The sequence below is a fragment of the Pseudophryne corroboree genome, chromosome 2 (genome assembly GCF_028390025.1).
Source record: "Pseudophryne corroboree isolate aPseCor3 chromosome 2, aPseCor3.hap2, whole genome shotgun sequence".
Lineage (NCBI taxonomy): Eukaryota > Metazoa > Chordata > Amphibia > Anura > Myobatrachidae > Pseudophryne > Pseudophryne corroboree.
In genome coordinates this window covers 625,350,165-625,366,520 of record NC_086445.1, presented here as the reverse complement: position 1 = coordinate 625,366,520, position 16,356 = coordinate 625,350,165, and the positions used below count along the sequence as shown (strand labels likewise).

Sequence of the window (16,356 nt, the reverse complement as noted above, 5' to 3'; positions counted from 1 at the left end):
CCTGGTGGCATGGTGGAGATTCATAGACGATATTTTATTCATTTGGAAGGGTACAGACGTAAGTCTATCCCCCTTTTTAGAATCATTGAATCAAAACAATTTTAATATTCACCTCACTTTTACTCAGAGTAGGAATGAGTTAGTTTTTTTAGATCTTAAAATTTATAATCAAGGAAATCGTATTTGCACATCTACCCATCGAAAACCGACGGACTCCAACGCCTATATTAATATTGACAGTGAGCACCACCATAAGTGGTTAGAAAACATCCCAGTTGGGCAATACAAACGGCTTAAAAGAAATTGCTCGGATCCTGAAATACTAGGCATTCAATTAAAAGAGATGGGAGACCGCTTTCGTGAAAAGGGATACTCTGAATCTATCCTAGAGAAGGCAGAAGAACAAGTAACCCAAATAGATAGGAATACATTACTACTAGAAAAAATGCCAAAGGAAACAAGAGACAACCCCTATGAATGGGCTTTTGTAACCAAATACGGAGCGCATCACAGAAGAATCGAACGAATTTTCAAACAAAATTGGAGGATCCTACAGGATGACCCGGTTATTGGAAAAATCCTTCCCAACAAACCTATGTTTATTTATAAAAAAGCAAAATCCCTCAAGGATTGTCTGGTGAAAAGTAGCTTACCAGACAAATCCCTGGTTAGGACATGCAATCAGGGTTTCCACAGGTGTGGAGCATGCCTAATGTGTCGAACCACATATAAAAAAGATCTCCCACGGAAAACAACTGATTTTATAGTGAATGGAAAAAAACACAAAATCAGAGATTTCGTTACATGTAATTCAAGGAACGTAATCTACTTCCTTGAATGCAAATGTGGGCTTTTATATGTGGGCAAAACCTCCAGGCCTTTAAAAACTAGAATGGCGGAACATATCTACAACATCCGCAAAGGCCTGGAGAGTCACCCTTTTTCAGAACACTTTGGCAAAGTACACAAAAAATGTGAGGGAAATATAATTAGGTATTTAGGCATCCAGCAAATAAAAACTAATTGGAGAAACAGGGATCTTGAAAAACGCTTGGCGCAGAGTGAGATGCGCTGGATATTTGATCTCAATTCCTTGAAACCCAATGGTCATAACTCTGATTTTGAACTGAAGTGGTTTTTAGATTAATCTTTTATTCTTATACAGTGGTTTAATCTCTTGTTTTAATTTTTCTCTTTTTATCTTTTGCTCTTACATGTCATTTCCTGCATGATCACGAAATTCCATATTAAATACCGTGAATAATGGAGTAAACCCACTCGGGTATTAGGGAAGGACTAGTGGGAATACGAAGTACCACTGAGCTTGGTCAGAGTGGGCTATTCTCCGGAAGATAAATAAAAGTATTTTGGAATTAGATTTGGAATCTTAAGAATTGGAAAATGGCGGGTCCGTTCCCATAACAAAGATGGAGGATGAGGACTCTTCTATGATGGTGTCAGTTTGGAAACAGAACCATTCACCACAGGCAGTTCGTTTACAACCTCCGTTTTGGGATATGTATAAATAAAAAGCATCATGATCGTGGTGGATTTTCAATCTAAAATTTCACTCCCAGAACGAATAGAACGCCTGCGATGTCAACTTCCGGGTATCGCTGGAACGCAAGACGCGGAACTTCCGGAAATACAAAGCCGGAGTAACATGGAACGCACGCCATACCAACTTCCGGTATGCGCTGGAACGCATGGTGCGTCACTTCCGGCCACACATGCCGGAGAAACATTGTTCCGCCTTCAGGACACAGGTGACATTAATGGAAATTAGGGTAATGGGTATAAAAACCCTAACAGTTTACAACAGAACCATTACTGACTTGAAAAAGGTAGGACATACCTACCGAAACGCGTTGTCAACGAGAATATACTACAGCAGAACCAGTGGAGCATTGACTCGTCAGGGACACACTTTGCTGATCCAAGCCCTGTGCGGTGGTGCCGGGCAGCATCAGCTCTGGACCGCAAATTGCTTTCTTGAAAGCTAGCCCACCGCAGGGCCATGACACGGTGAGAGATTCACACTCCCTCTATGCACAGTCACTTTGCTTCAGACATTGTCTGCAGGTCTCTATCCTCATGTTTTAATCAGTGCAATATCATGCATGAATCCAAAATTGATTTTTTGTTATAATAAATGTATTTGATTTTTTATCCTCATTATCAGTCATTCATCTTATGGTATGAGCGCCAATGTACACTGCACTTTATTGTATTTACCTCTCCACAACCTAGGAAAACAGTTTCTTTATTATTGGAGGACTTGACCATCCTCCTACCAGCTGCTGTTGACTGCGCACTTACGTATTTCTTTAATTTTTACACTCTCTACAACCTAACCCTCCCCAGCATACTAAAATTCAGGATGCCGACTGTCGGGATTCCGGCGTCAGCATTCTGAATGCTGGGATGCCAATATCCCTTAAATTACATGTGTATACGCACAGACATACATATATTTGTATGCTGCTTATGGTGTTCCATTCCCACATCTGTACGTTCATTACTGACCCGCATACAGAGAAATCCTTCAGTATTCTTGCTGGATGAATTCAGTGGTGCCCTCCAGTTGTCGGCGCCACTTAAAGCTAACTAATGGTAGAGCCAGCCCTGGGCAAATAATTAAAACAAATGTCTTTCTATGCGAATTTGAGTGTTGTCATAGGCCCTCATTCCGAGTTGTTCGCTCGCTAGCTGCTTTTAGCAGCATTGCAAATGCTAGGCCGCCGCCCTCTGGGAGTGTATCTTAGCTTAGCAGAATAGCGAATGAAAGAGTAGCAGAATTGCTACTAAATTTTTTCTTGCAGTTTCTGAGTAGCCCCAGACCTACTCCTAGATTGCGATCACCTCGGTCCATTTAGTTCCTGGATTGACGTCACAAACACGCCCTGCGTTCGGCCAGCCACTCCCCGGTTTCTCCAGCCACTCCTGCGTTTTTCCCTGACATGCCTGCGTTTTTTAGCACACTCCCGGAAAACGCTCAGTTACCACCCAGAAACGCCCCTTTCCTGTCAATCACTCACCGATCAGCAGTGCGACTGAAAAGCGCCGCACGAACAACAGCAAAACTGCCAAGTTTTTAGTTAAATAACTAAGCGCATGCGCCCTGCGTTCAATGCGCATGCGCATTTAGCAACAAATCGCAGCATAGCGAAAATCGGCAACGAGCGAACAACTCGGAATTACTGCTGCAAACCTCTTTGCAACTGCTGCAAACCTCTTTGCTTCTCAAGTCATTCAGCAGTATGGACTCTCTTCCAAATAAAACACTAATGCCGGGTACACACTGGATTCATTCCGATGTCAGAACAAATCCCCTTCAGCCCAGATTGTGTACACACTGGGGCGATACTAATGACGGTCGTAACAAACATGTTCCGTCCTTCATTAGCATACTACAGGACACTAGCGACAACACTTGGTTTTATGTGCAGAACATACATCCAAGTGTCCTTCGCTAGCAACCGCGGGAGCACACCCAAATGCTTACACACTGAGCGATGTAGGCAAAATGTCATTATTAAACGGCATATTGTGCCGACATCGCTCTAGTGTGTACACGGCATAAGGGTTATATTTACTAAAGGTAATTTTTTCATTGATTTCTAGCAATTTTAAATCAATGCAAATCGACCTTTAGTAAACATATAGTACCCCTAAATGCCTATTTGTTAGAAAGATCTGAAAAGGTTGTAATTCTGCACCTCTCCACAGAAGTTGTTCATTTTATGCCCCATAGCAGTACCCTACTTCATGTAATGCCTCATAACAGTGCCCTAGTTCACATTATAGCACACAGTATCCATGTTCATATTATGCCACACTGTAGTGCACCCAGTTCACATTTTGCAACTCAATGCCCTCAGTACACATTATGCCACACTAATTCCACCAGTTTATATTATCATACATTGTACTATCCCAGTTTGCATTATACCGCACAGTAGCCCCAGATCACATTATGAAAACACAAAGCAATGGCATCCCCCAAACACACAATAGTTAGGCCCCCGGTGGTAACTAGATGTTATTAAATAAACTGATTTTGTTTATTTTCTATTCAATCAAATATGCAATATTTGTGAAAATATCTAAACTGACCTATATCTAAACTTAATGTATATGTTCATAGATATTGGCGATTATAATAAAAACAACATATGCTTAAAGACAAGGCAACACATAGTATTTTATACATCTTTCTGGTTTACTTGAAAAATTGACTTTACAACAAATATAAATATGATTACAAAAAGATTGGCTTCAATTTCTTACAAACAAATAATATATTACATGAAATCATCAAGTGAAATCTTCCTTCCCTATAGAGGACAGGATCTTTGGCAGTAATTGTGGTGGGCTGATACTTTCTCAACTTGTTCTTTACATTTTTAGCACAGGTGAGAAAACATTTTCGCCAAAAAATCTGTAGTGGGAAGAATTTGTCCAGTGTGAACATTGTGTTTGACGCATCATTGGATACAAATATTGTTTAAAACATTACAATGAAACAAAAGACCAAATGTAAATTAATACTGTTGCATATAAAACATTGTCAAATGATCCTTTTTTAAAATAAACATAAAAATACACTGTATGTATGTTGTACAGTTATAAATGCACTGTTAAATCATAAGGAGATGTTAATACTGTTTATAAATGAAATGACATAGCTGTATTATTTTTTCTCTCTTCTGTGTGTTTGATTACTAGTAGAAAAAAGGCAACTGTAAACATCCTACATCTTAGTTCCGTCTTTGCCCAGTGATGTAGAGATGTTTGTTTTTTTCCTTCCCTTTCTCGTTGACCTTTGCTCCAATTTACTAATTTGATGGTCAGTATAGACTTCCAATCTTCCAAAGACAACAGTAAAAAAGATACTAGTTTGTTCAATGAGGCGAGAGAGCTTGGGGGTCACATGACAAACTCACGTCTGTCCTCAACTGTAGTGTGAATAAATAAATGAACCTAACATTTGCTATTAATTGGGCAACATGAAATTAACTATGTCTGTTCTACTCTATACATAAATTAGAACAGAAATAGTTAACATAAATAGAGAATCATTGGGATAACACTGTATGACAGTTTGAAAGGTTAGTTACACAGAAAGATAAAAGTGTTTCTCATAATTTAGGCCAGGAGGCCAGGTATGTACTGTACAAATATAGGAGTCATTTGTAAGTATAATTGCTTTTTAAATACAAAAATGTTCCATCATAAGGTACCCTAATGAAGTACATGACAGGTGCTGGATCTAAATATTGTATCATATTTCATTTCCATTCCTGCTTCAAGTGAATACTGGTAACAAATGAATAGATGGACTCACTTGGTCATTTGGATTTAGCAGAGCTCAGCTGGAGTTTATAGACAGGCAGCTAGATCACTAGTGGTGTAAAGGAGGAAAGTCACCACAAAAATATTCAAAAATAATACATTTAGTTAACTTTAAATATTACCTTTTAATATTTTATATAGTTAATTTCCATAGTGTGTTTCTTTTGATTTGAAAAGTTAAGGGACAGTCATTCGGTTTGACCTATGGACTCCACTATTTACCTAGCTACTTATAAACTGCTGCTTAAAAAGAGTAATGGTGCCCATACACTTGTGTGATGCCCCGCGACGCGACATCGCGGGGTGCCGGTGCGATGAAATTGCACCTGAACTGCCAAAGTGATTACCATGCGATCATGTGATAGATCGCATGTTAATCATGTGATGGGCATGTCACCACCGAGTGTGAGCAGCCTCCATCCGCTCCCAGCGGGTGCCCATCGCATATCGCAGTGCGATATATAGCATGTTTTTAAAACACATGCGTTCGCACTGCGATTCGATAAATATTAAGTGCAGCACATACTATCTTGAGACGTGAGATTCAACCGGCGTGCCCGCGCATCGCGTCAAAAGGTACCTAAAATGTGCATACAATCCTTTGATTTCTCTCACAGATGCGGTCGAAATAGAAGGTTAGCACCGATTATCTCACAAGTGTATGGGCACCATAAGATCTGTCTTATTATTGCCTTGAAAGATGAAGAAACAATATAAATATCAGAAGATTGTATTTCGGCACATCAATCAGATATTTCTGTACATAAATGACAGATATGTAAAGATGATGTTAACCTATTTTTTATTGGGCGATTCATATTAAAGTACAAGATCCAGTTTTTGATTGCATCGTATTGCAATCCAAAACATCAAACACAGATGTTAACCTATTTTAATGTATGTTATCCATTAATTACAGTTACGTTCAATTACTACCTACCTATGGGAGAAGACTTTGATATAGTGACCTGAACTTTGGACAGGCTCCCAGCAGCTCTGGGCTATGGGTACCATCTACTGAATGTTCATTTCCTTTTTATTTGATTTTTTTTATAATGACATTAGTTTATATAATGAATAATGTTAAGGCAGTGATATAACAGTGATAAAAGTTAATAAAATTAAGGATTGAATATAGGAACATCAGTATTGCATTGTTGACCAACATGATGTATAGAGATTGTCACCGATTAGTTACAAGCTATTGTTCTTTAACATGCTATAAGCTGGCAAGCCCCTTCTATTCAGATTGTACATATGTGTCTGCCACATTTTGTTATGTTTTCCTCTTCAGTGTCCATTTAACCTAGAAAAACGTCCAACCAAGCAAACATTTCATTACACAGGTAAATCAGCCATAGGAGCCAACTTTTAAAAAAGATTGTAACCCCATAAGACTGAAATATGCTATGGATACGCCTGTTTAGTGGCAGAGGCAACACAAATAGTAGGAGTACTCAAGCAACTACAGAGCTGACTCCTATGGCAACAGCAGAAGTCTGCTAAGAAGCCTTTGGTCACATATAGGCTCCAATGATAACAGCAAGTCATGGACTGCATTAAATGCAGTACACAACGTAGTTTTGTGCAACACTGCAAATTCATCCCATGGCTGTATGCATATTGATCAAAGGTTTATTTATTTATTTCTACAGATATTTGACCTTTCCCTTTAAACAAGCTCAAACATATTTATGCATTATATACAAAATAATTGCACTTTGTTTACAATTTACAGCTATTCAACAGATGAACGTCTACGGCAATCATTCACTTTTTTATCCCAACATTTACAATGGCTCAGTTCAGCTTTGTGTACATTTTGGGCTCCTGATTTTCCAGTTTTCATGGCACTGTTCCAGCAGCAGTCTGTGTACCTCATGGGTTCCTCTCACAAATAAGTTATTGCATTTTATCACACTCCATCTCCATGTCATGTCTAGGGCACGAGTTTGAAGGAAAATACTCAGGTCTTGAAATCACCTGGGATGGAGACTGAAAACCAAGTATTATACTGGCGATCACAATATCCATCCTAACACGTATCCACCTTGATCAGAGACTCTGGCCCTCAGGTCTTGAAATCACCTGGGATGGAGACTGAAAACCAAGTATTATACTGGCGATCACAATATCCATCCTAACACGTATCCACCTTGATCAGAGACTCTGGCCCTCAGGTCTTTAGCAGCCAGGAGCTGAAGTTGATCTCCAGTCAATTCCTCCTGGCAACATCTGAAAGTCCTAGATGTTACCCTGAGATGTTGTGAAAAACTGTTCATGTTTCTATACAAAGGAAGGTAAGTTCAGGCGGATATCACCAGGCTTGCAAAGGACACTGCAAAGAAGAAAGAAGAAAATATGAACTTTCTGAAACTGGATTTGATTATGATAAATGACCCTAATTTAGCCATATGATTTTATGGCACAGCAAATTAATTTTATTACAGTGCTACTTGGCCATGAAATATGGACTTGCCCTTCAATGTATATATAGTGACAGTACGAAGGTACATAGGTAAACTTGAAGAAGAATACAACATGACAACCAGCATATCTGTGCAAGTAGCAAGAAGGACACGTCCATTATAGAATCAGATATAGCTGCAGATGTTTATTGCCATAGGGTTGTGTGCAGTAACATGTGTGAATATAGACCGCGAGAGACAAATAAAAAGGTCAAACATGGAGAAAAATCTGCAGTCTTGCAGATTGTTGTTTTTTTTTTTAATTATTCTGTTAAGAGCAAACATTGTTAACAAGATAAGAGGACACCGGAGTCCTATGGTCTACCATCAAATATACAATATCTACTGTTTGCATATATATTATAGACATCTGAAGGATAATATGGGCAATCTGCAGCTCTTATGTTGGCAATCACAGTATGGGGAAGATTTAATATGCAGCAGTTGAGTGTATGGTTTCCAAACCACAAATCGCATGTTGTATTCAGAGCCAGTTCTGCCAGAATTACCTACTGGTGGTTTAGAGGCTGAAAAGTCATGCCGCATGTGATTTGTGGCAGTCAGGGCCGGCTTTGCCATTAGGCAGCTTTTGGCAGCTGCATAGGGCACCGGCATTTGGGGTCTGCGATCACAAAATGAAAGATGTTTCTGAGAGAGACCTGCTTGTAATACTTAATACAGCTGTGGAACTCATAAGACGCTGCCTCCACACTTTCACCTGAGGGACTGAGAAGTGGTGGTTGTGGATGTTGGCGGGGAGGTGGTGGTGGTGGGGGCGTTACTGATGTTTTGCCTAGGGTGTCAACTGTCGAGAAACCTTGCAGCGGCCCTGGCGGCAGTGGCCACTGTACATCAAACCACTTCATGGCTGATTTAAAAAAAAAAAAATGATTCTGACAAGTCATGACACACATCCAATTAGAGCTATCTGGCCTGTTAGAACAGAAGGAAGAATAAGGTAATTATTACTATTATATTTTGTTCAACTGATTATATTTGTATTGGTTTTTAGCAGGGAGACATGGGTTATGAAAAGCAAATATGGCAAAAAGAACCAAAGGTACATACAGCAGATAATTAAGAATTCAACGCCAAACATCAGCCCAGAGGTGTTCAAAAGTAATTCATCAGAAGAGCATGCAATGTTCTTTATAGCCAAGCATAATATATAGATTGAGAATGATTAGATTATTGTACAGTAGTTTTTACAGTAATAGCAAAGTACCAGTTTGGGAGGCATTAAGTATAAAATAAATGCTGAGTAGAGTCAGGTAGGGAATTCCGTACTGGAAATGTGCCAGAGTACCGTTTAACTAAGGGAGAAGAGGCTGATGTGCAATATTTGAAATCAAGGGTTTCACTTTGAAAGCTCTTTTATATTTTAGCTATAATCTTAGATAGAGGAGGGACTTGGAGTATTTAAAATGCTGGGAACGCAGCTATTAAAATACTCAAGGAAATCTGGAGGGACATACTGAGATAGAGTTAGTTCTGGAGGTAAGGGTAGAACCAATCATCCATGTTATAATTACTTATTTATTATAATGTCTCAATAATTGTGTGAGAAATAAACATATTTATTAAGAAGCCAATTAGATGCTCTCTGTATTGTACTGTGGAATATTACTAGGAAGCTCTAAGTATTGTGTGGTGGTCACTAGGATACTCTCTGTATATATGTTTGCACTTTTATGCTCTTTGCATTTTATGGCTGTCTCAAGGATGTTCTCTGTGTTGAATATATGTTACTCGGATACGGTTTAATCAAATGTAAATGTTTTTATTTTAACTTTGAATTCCACTCCTGCCCCCAAGAAGAGATACAGCTGGCATGAAATACTGGAAACTCTTCTGAGGGAGCAAGGGCATGCATGCTAGTATGACCGGGACACTCTAAACATGCAGGTACAGGTAACTAGAGGCAGTGTCATTTATTTTTCTCTTTAATACTGCTATACAAAGCTCTCTGCTGTTGGATTAAACTGCACCACTCACACAACTATTGTGTGCACTCCACCAACTGGTGTGCTGTCTGTGCCTGCTTGTGTTTGCTGCACATACTAGTGCAGTGTTTTGCCTACTTATGTGTTAGGCCTGACTACTGTGACAGCCAGTACCATAACAGGGCTCCAGAACACCGGGAAGTAAAGCACTGCTGAACAGATAGCAGCTGCAGGGTGCCGTTCAAGACAAGCCACAAGCAAGGGCCGTGGGGCAGTGATAGTACCGCCCAGAGAGCCTTGCGCTCTGTGCAGCAGCACCACTCGCACACCCCTAGTTACGACCCTGGCGACAGCCTACGCCTGCCATTGCAGTGACTCAACCTATCGTTGAATCTACAGACAGTGGTGTACTAGGCCCAGTCTAGCTTTGTCCCATCTACAGTTGATTTGGTTTTACCTTTGTGATGAAACGCACATTTTTTTTCCAGTGCCACTTTAAGCTCTCAACCCGCCTACAGTGAGGGGTACAATAAATAAAGTAAAAAGGGCACATCAATAAGCATATATTATACTGTTTCTGTTAGTGTTTTCTAACACTAGTAGAAATGCTTGTGAAATTGTTTATTAAAGGAACCATTCATTTATATATTGTTTGGATCTTTAGGCTTCCAAAATGCATTTTCCGCACTTAGGGAATGGCTTGAACAAGATGCATTATGGAAGCTGTAATATGAAAGAACACTACCAGTACCAGTGACGTTTTAATGGTTTGATTTTTGCACTTGATTAAAAAGACTTGTCTGTTCCTTGCGATTCCCATTTGACTGGACTGTAGCGGCTAAAAAAGACAGCACTGATTGGATTTCAGCATCTCCTGAATGTGTCACATATTAGGAGAGTCACTTTTTGGAAAGACGGACGCAGTCCATCAGTCTACCCTGCACTATGGTGTAAATGTATGCATCAGACTGCCCCTTTAAGTAAAGAAACTGTGTATATTATTTATGTTGGTACTTTTTTTCTCACTGAATCAGTAACCGTAATGTAAATATTTGGATATTTATTGAAATGAAACTCTGGATAGCTTTTTTATGGCTGTAAGTATTTTATGGGCTAAAACTATAACAAATATTATACTGTCCATATGCCTGAAAATATTCAGAGACAGTCTGAATAAAAAAAGCTGAAAAGTAAACGGATGACTTGTTTAATGTTGCCCTTGTCTGACAGAGCCAATAATGAAAATGTAATTCCATGTATTCCCGGTGAGCTCTTTTTTAGATTTCCCACTCTTTGTAGTCAGGAGAAAAACATTTATCTAACCCCACAAATCATAATCAGTCAGGCAATCAAGCACAACAAGGCTCCGTGGAATACTATTTCCTTGGAAGGTCTTATCAATCCATCTAGTGGGCACTCAGCCCTAACCAAACCTGATTAATTATTCATCTTGCCCAAGCCGACTTTGATGCTTGTTGAAACAAGCCCTACAGATGCAGGACATAATTATCTAATCCAAGTGCATTACGATTCTGCCCGTTAGGATGTCACAACTACCCGCAATTACTGCTCCACTGAATATGTCGTGATTAAGGTTGAATTAGATTGTCTTTTCTTTCCAACACTATTTATTTTTAAACATTACATACAAATTGCAGGGCTTCACCATGTCTGCTTGACACAATGTAGCATCTTTACATTATTAGGTTATGAATTGAGATATGTTTAGTATTACTGTAGCTTTTCTTGCAAGGTGTTATGAATCTACAAATTCCACGTCAGACCATACAGGGATACAATCAATATCTACATTTATTAAACATGGTGAAGCAGTGCTAGCTATATCTTGATAATAAACGCATAATGGCTTATGGCAATTGTCATAAATATTTATGTATAGAAACATAGAATTTGACGGCAGATAAGAACCACTTGGCCCATCTAGTCTGCCCCTTTTTTTTATCCTTTAGGCAATCTCAACCCTTTTTGAACCTTAATTCTTTGTAAGGATATTCATATGCCTATTCCAAGCATGTTTAAATTGCTCTACAGTCTTAGCCTTTACCACCTCTGATAGGAGGCTATTCCACGTATCCACTACCCTTTCTGTGAAGTAATTTTTCCATAAATTACCCCTGAACCTACCCCGCTCCAGTCTCAGTGTATGTCTAATACTTCTCTTCCTTTGAAGAATGTTTTCCTCCTGAACATTGTTAAGACCCTTGGTTTATTTGAAAGTTTCTATCATGTCCCCCCTTTCCCTTCTCTCCTCCAAACTATACATGTTAAGATCTTTTAGCCTTTCCGGGTAAGTTTTGTGATGTAGGCCATGCACCATTTTAGTTGCCCTTCTTTGTACAGTCTCTAATGTATTTATATCCTTCTGGAGATATGGTCTCCAGAACTGGACACAGTATTCCAGATGAGGCCGTACCAATGACCTATACAGTGGCATTATCACTTCTTTTTTTCTGCTACTGATTCCTCTGGCTATGTAACCAAGCATCTGACTTGCCTTTCTCATTGCTTTGTTGCACTGCTTTCCTGCCTTCAAGTCACTTGAAATAGTGACTCCTAAATCCCTTTCCTCCTCAGTAGTTTCCATTATAGTACCCTTGATACTATATTTAGCCTTTGGGTTTTTGAGACCCAAGTGCATGATTTTGCATTTTTTAGCATTGAACTGTAGTTGCCACATTCTAGTCCATTTCTCAAGCCTAGCTAGGTCATCAATCATTTGTTTAACCCCTCCCGATGTGTCTACCCTGTTGCATATCTTTGTATCATCTGCAAAAAGGCATACTTTCCCTTCAATGTATCTCTAATCATTTCAAATATTTCCACAAAAACTTCTGCAAGTAGTGCTCCTATTTCTATTTCATCCATTTGTAGCTGTATTAGTTACACAAATTCAGAATAATATATTCATGGCAAAACAATCATAGATAGCATGCTGTATACCATTACTGGGCACCTTGGCCAGCTGGGCTACATACAAAGATGCGCCAGCTCAGGAGCGTCAGGAAAAAGACAGGAGACAATATGCAATGAGATGAACAGTCTCTCACACACAATGCAGTGCTTAGGTACTACATGCCTTATGTAAGGTCTGCTTGCTCCTGATGGATTACTTTGGTAATGGGGGCTATAGTTTTGCAACTGAGTAATGAAATTGGTCTATAAATGCTGAATTTTACTATTGCCCGTCATGAAATTAGACATGGGGTACCTATGATTTAGGCCCTAAGCTCCCACTTATAAAGATGGAAAAGCATAGAGGGAGGAACCAGTGCACACCGGTAGTACTAAATCTTTCTTAGAGTGCCCAGTCTCCTGCGGAGCCTGTCTATTCCCCATGGTCCTTACGGAGTCCCCAGCATCCACTAGGACATTAGAGAAATACCGACAGGCAGAAGAAGGGGGTTAGGGTTAGGCTGCAGGGCCAGTAAGGTTATGGTTAGGGACCGGGGAGGGAGGGTTAGCGTTGGGCACATAGAGGCAGAGGCAGAACTCTGGGAGGCAACAGAGTCATCTGCCGCCGGGCTCCTGCTCTGAAGGGGAGCACCTCTCCTCCCATTCTGTGACACCATTGAATTAAGTTAATTGATAGCTGTCGCTGTCTTTTCATTGGCCGACTTCCTCACTGGTCCCTGCACCTTACAAATCACACCCTCTTTATTATACTGAATATACACATTTTACAAGTGTCACACCCAGGATTAGAAACCACAACCTATTACACTGAAAGCAGACACCTTACTGATGAAGCTGTTTGCTCCTGTATAGGAAATATGAGAATTTTAACTATATGAAGATACTTCTCTGACAATTACTCATAACTTCATATAGTTAGCATTCTCATGCTTCTGCTACAGGAGCAAATAGCTCCATCAGTAAAGTGTCTGCTGTTAGTGTAACAGGTCATGGGTTCTAATCCTGTGTATGACTGCGTGATTTAAATGTGTGATTTAAAATAAACGACAATTAAATGTATAAATACAGTATATAAATCTTTTTCAGAACACTACACACACACACACACACACACACGCACGCACGCACACGCACACATACATACATGTATTTATCTTAATATAGGAAATAGGGGGGCACCAATATTTATCTTGCCTCCGGGCAACTGCGACGAACTTACGCCACTGCATAGAGGGGGAGGTTAGGTTTAGGCATCAAGCGGGGAGGGTTAGATTTAGGCAGCGGGGAAGGGTTAGGGTTAGGCACTTAGCAAGGTATGGTTAGGGTAGGGAGCAGAGGAGGGTTAGGGGGCTTACTGGGGGTTGTCGGGTTTATGATGGACAGGATGCCACTGTCGGTATCCCTTCCATCGGCAAATCATACTGATCCCGTTGAGAGTCTCTGAAACAGTTTAACTGCAAGACTTTAAGACTTTATAATATCTATTAATTGTATTTAAATTAGTACATGACTGTAGAATCCCCTGATGTGAGGGCATCTGTTATCTGTGTATGTGAAATAAGTTTTAGTGTACACATGGCTTTCCAAGTTGTGTGGAAGATTTACAATATGATTTTCCATTCTGAATGGGTGCTGGGTACACCTGCCATGGTGTGCATAGCATTGAAAAGAAGAAGAATGGGACTGGGGTATTCCAGCTCATCCGAAGTGCTGACCATGCCCCCTTCTAATTACTGTATAATCCTGACTCATAAGGACGACATGCTTGGATGCATGGTAGTGGACCTCCCCCTTAGAAGCTGCAGCAGGGAAAATATGCATACCCACTAAGAGAATGGTTTCATTTATAGAGTATTAAATGATACAGTAACATATGTATGGAGAGTATGGAAGTGGTAAAAACTCCAACATCGTCTGTCACTTACCTGTTTACTGGAAGACATGTTTGATAATGTGCTGATGCTGCCTGAATCTGTGACAACCATGGCTGAAGGAAAGCGGGATGTGTGTGAATACTGGGGGGGTTCCTGCTTGTGTGCATACACTATGGACACCAAAAAACACAAGAACAATATTTATTACGTTTCAAGGAAACAGTTTGTAGTCAGCACACAAGGTTCTCCTATAGGTGCAAATACAGCATATAATCAGTATTCCGAGAAGCCCTACAGAATGTATAATAAACACAAAGCAGTATTAAAGTCCTGCTGGAGAAAAGTACTATATAAATAACATAATAGTAATAATAATACATATTAAATAACTTGCATTAAATAAAGTATTGCTATTAAACAGAAAGCACTATTACAATGATAGTACAATCTACATCACTTCTGCACTGTGTAGACATTATATTTAGTGTAAAAGACACATAGCATCAAAGCAGATGTACTTACGTTACACAATAAATGTAAACACCTTTGGCCTCTCAAGACAGTGAAAATCACAACTTTAGAATTTATAGTGAAGAATTGAATTTGATGACAGAAACATAGTCCACCAGTTTTTGTGTTTGGGGTATTTTTTAATCCTTTTCTATTTGAAACTCATTTCATACATACGCAGTAACAGTGCTCCAGTAGTTTGGTATCCGGCGCTGCAACTCACAGTGAGTTGGATACCAAAGCAACGGAGGTCCGACTGGACACAATGATGAATATGCACCATAGTAACAATTAGGTACTTAAAGCAGGGAATGAACAGAAAATTAGCAAAATTGTTTTTCTGAGATTTACTTGAGTTCAGATATTGGGGCATTAATGAGCTTGGGGAGAAGACAGTCATATTAAATCTTTTTTTTCACTTTGTATGACATGCAGCCAATAATTAACTTATGCAGAGAAAAGTACATATGTGGGTATATAAGGAACCATTTCCTCTTTCTGTTTGTGCATTGAGATTTAATTTAAAATTGATACTTTCTAATCCACATTTTTATAGACTCTGTACAAAATATGCAAAGCAAATAAAATAAAACATGGATAAGTTGATCTTATTAGGAAAACAAGATGAAAGCACATTGCTAAACACAAATAATGCCTGACCAGTCCAATGCCATTACTTTAGCACAGTACTTACTGTGTGAATTCTGAAATTGTGTCATTGTAGCCATAAACGGCTGTTGTGACATATGAGCAGAAGAATGCTGCATTATTTGTTGTTGATGTGGGCTGTGCGATGATGAAAACTGCACCGACTGCAAAGCTGCCAGGCTTCCTGCAACACTGTTGATGACGGGGACACTCTGTGCCTGAGTGGTGTTCAAATCTAAGAACAAGATTGCCACAAAATAATTAGTGTTTTCTTGCATGTATTTCTGCATCCAACATGAGAAGCGTAATATGCATATGGGCCTAATTTAGATGTGGTTGGAGTTGCTATTACTGCAGTGACAGCGCTGTATGGTGATGCAGCAAGAGGCATCTATTACAAGCAGACGCCTCCTGCTGCTCTAGTGATCCGACCTGCATCCTAGGACGCAGTAACGGATCACTCAGTCACCATCGGGCGGCTTACAGCATCGATGGTGCTGTGCAAGTCGCCGGTCTCAGAGGGTTGAGATCCATGGCCTCTTCCCACCCTCTAAACAGCAGTGACACGCCTCTGTTTTCACAGGCCGCCCCCTCCCTGCCCCGGATAGCAGCAGACTGTCAATC

At 39.8% G+C, this 16,356-nt stretch overlaps 1 protein-coding gene across 1 annotated transcript in view; it reads right to left on the bottom strand.

Annotated features, from left to right (window-relative positions):
* Positions 1–4,198: 4,198 nt before the first annotated feature.
* HNF1B (HNF1 homeobox B) overlaps positions 4,199–16,356 on the bottom strand; it is a 155,120-nt gene continuing 142,962 nt past the window's right edge. Inside the window, exons 7-9 of the mRNA XM_063954842.1 lie at positions 15,779–15,967; positions 14,626–14,744; positions 4,199–7,693 (exon numbers count right to left, since the gene is read on the bottom strand). Of these exons, the coding sequence (XP_063810912.1) occupies positions 7,673–7,693; positions 14,626–14,744; positions 15,779–15,967 (329 nt within the window). The 3' untranslated portion in view covers positions 4,199–7,672. The remainder of the gene's footprint in view (positions 7,694–14,625; positions 14,745–15,778; positions 15,968–16,356) is intronic.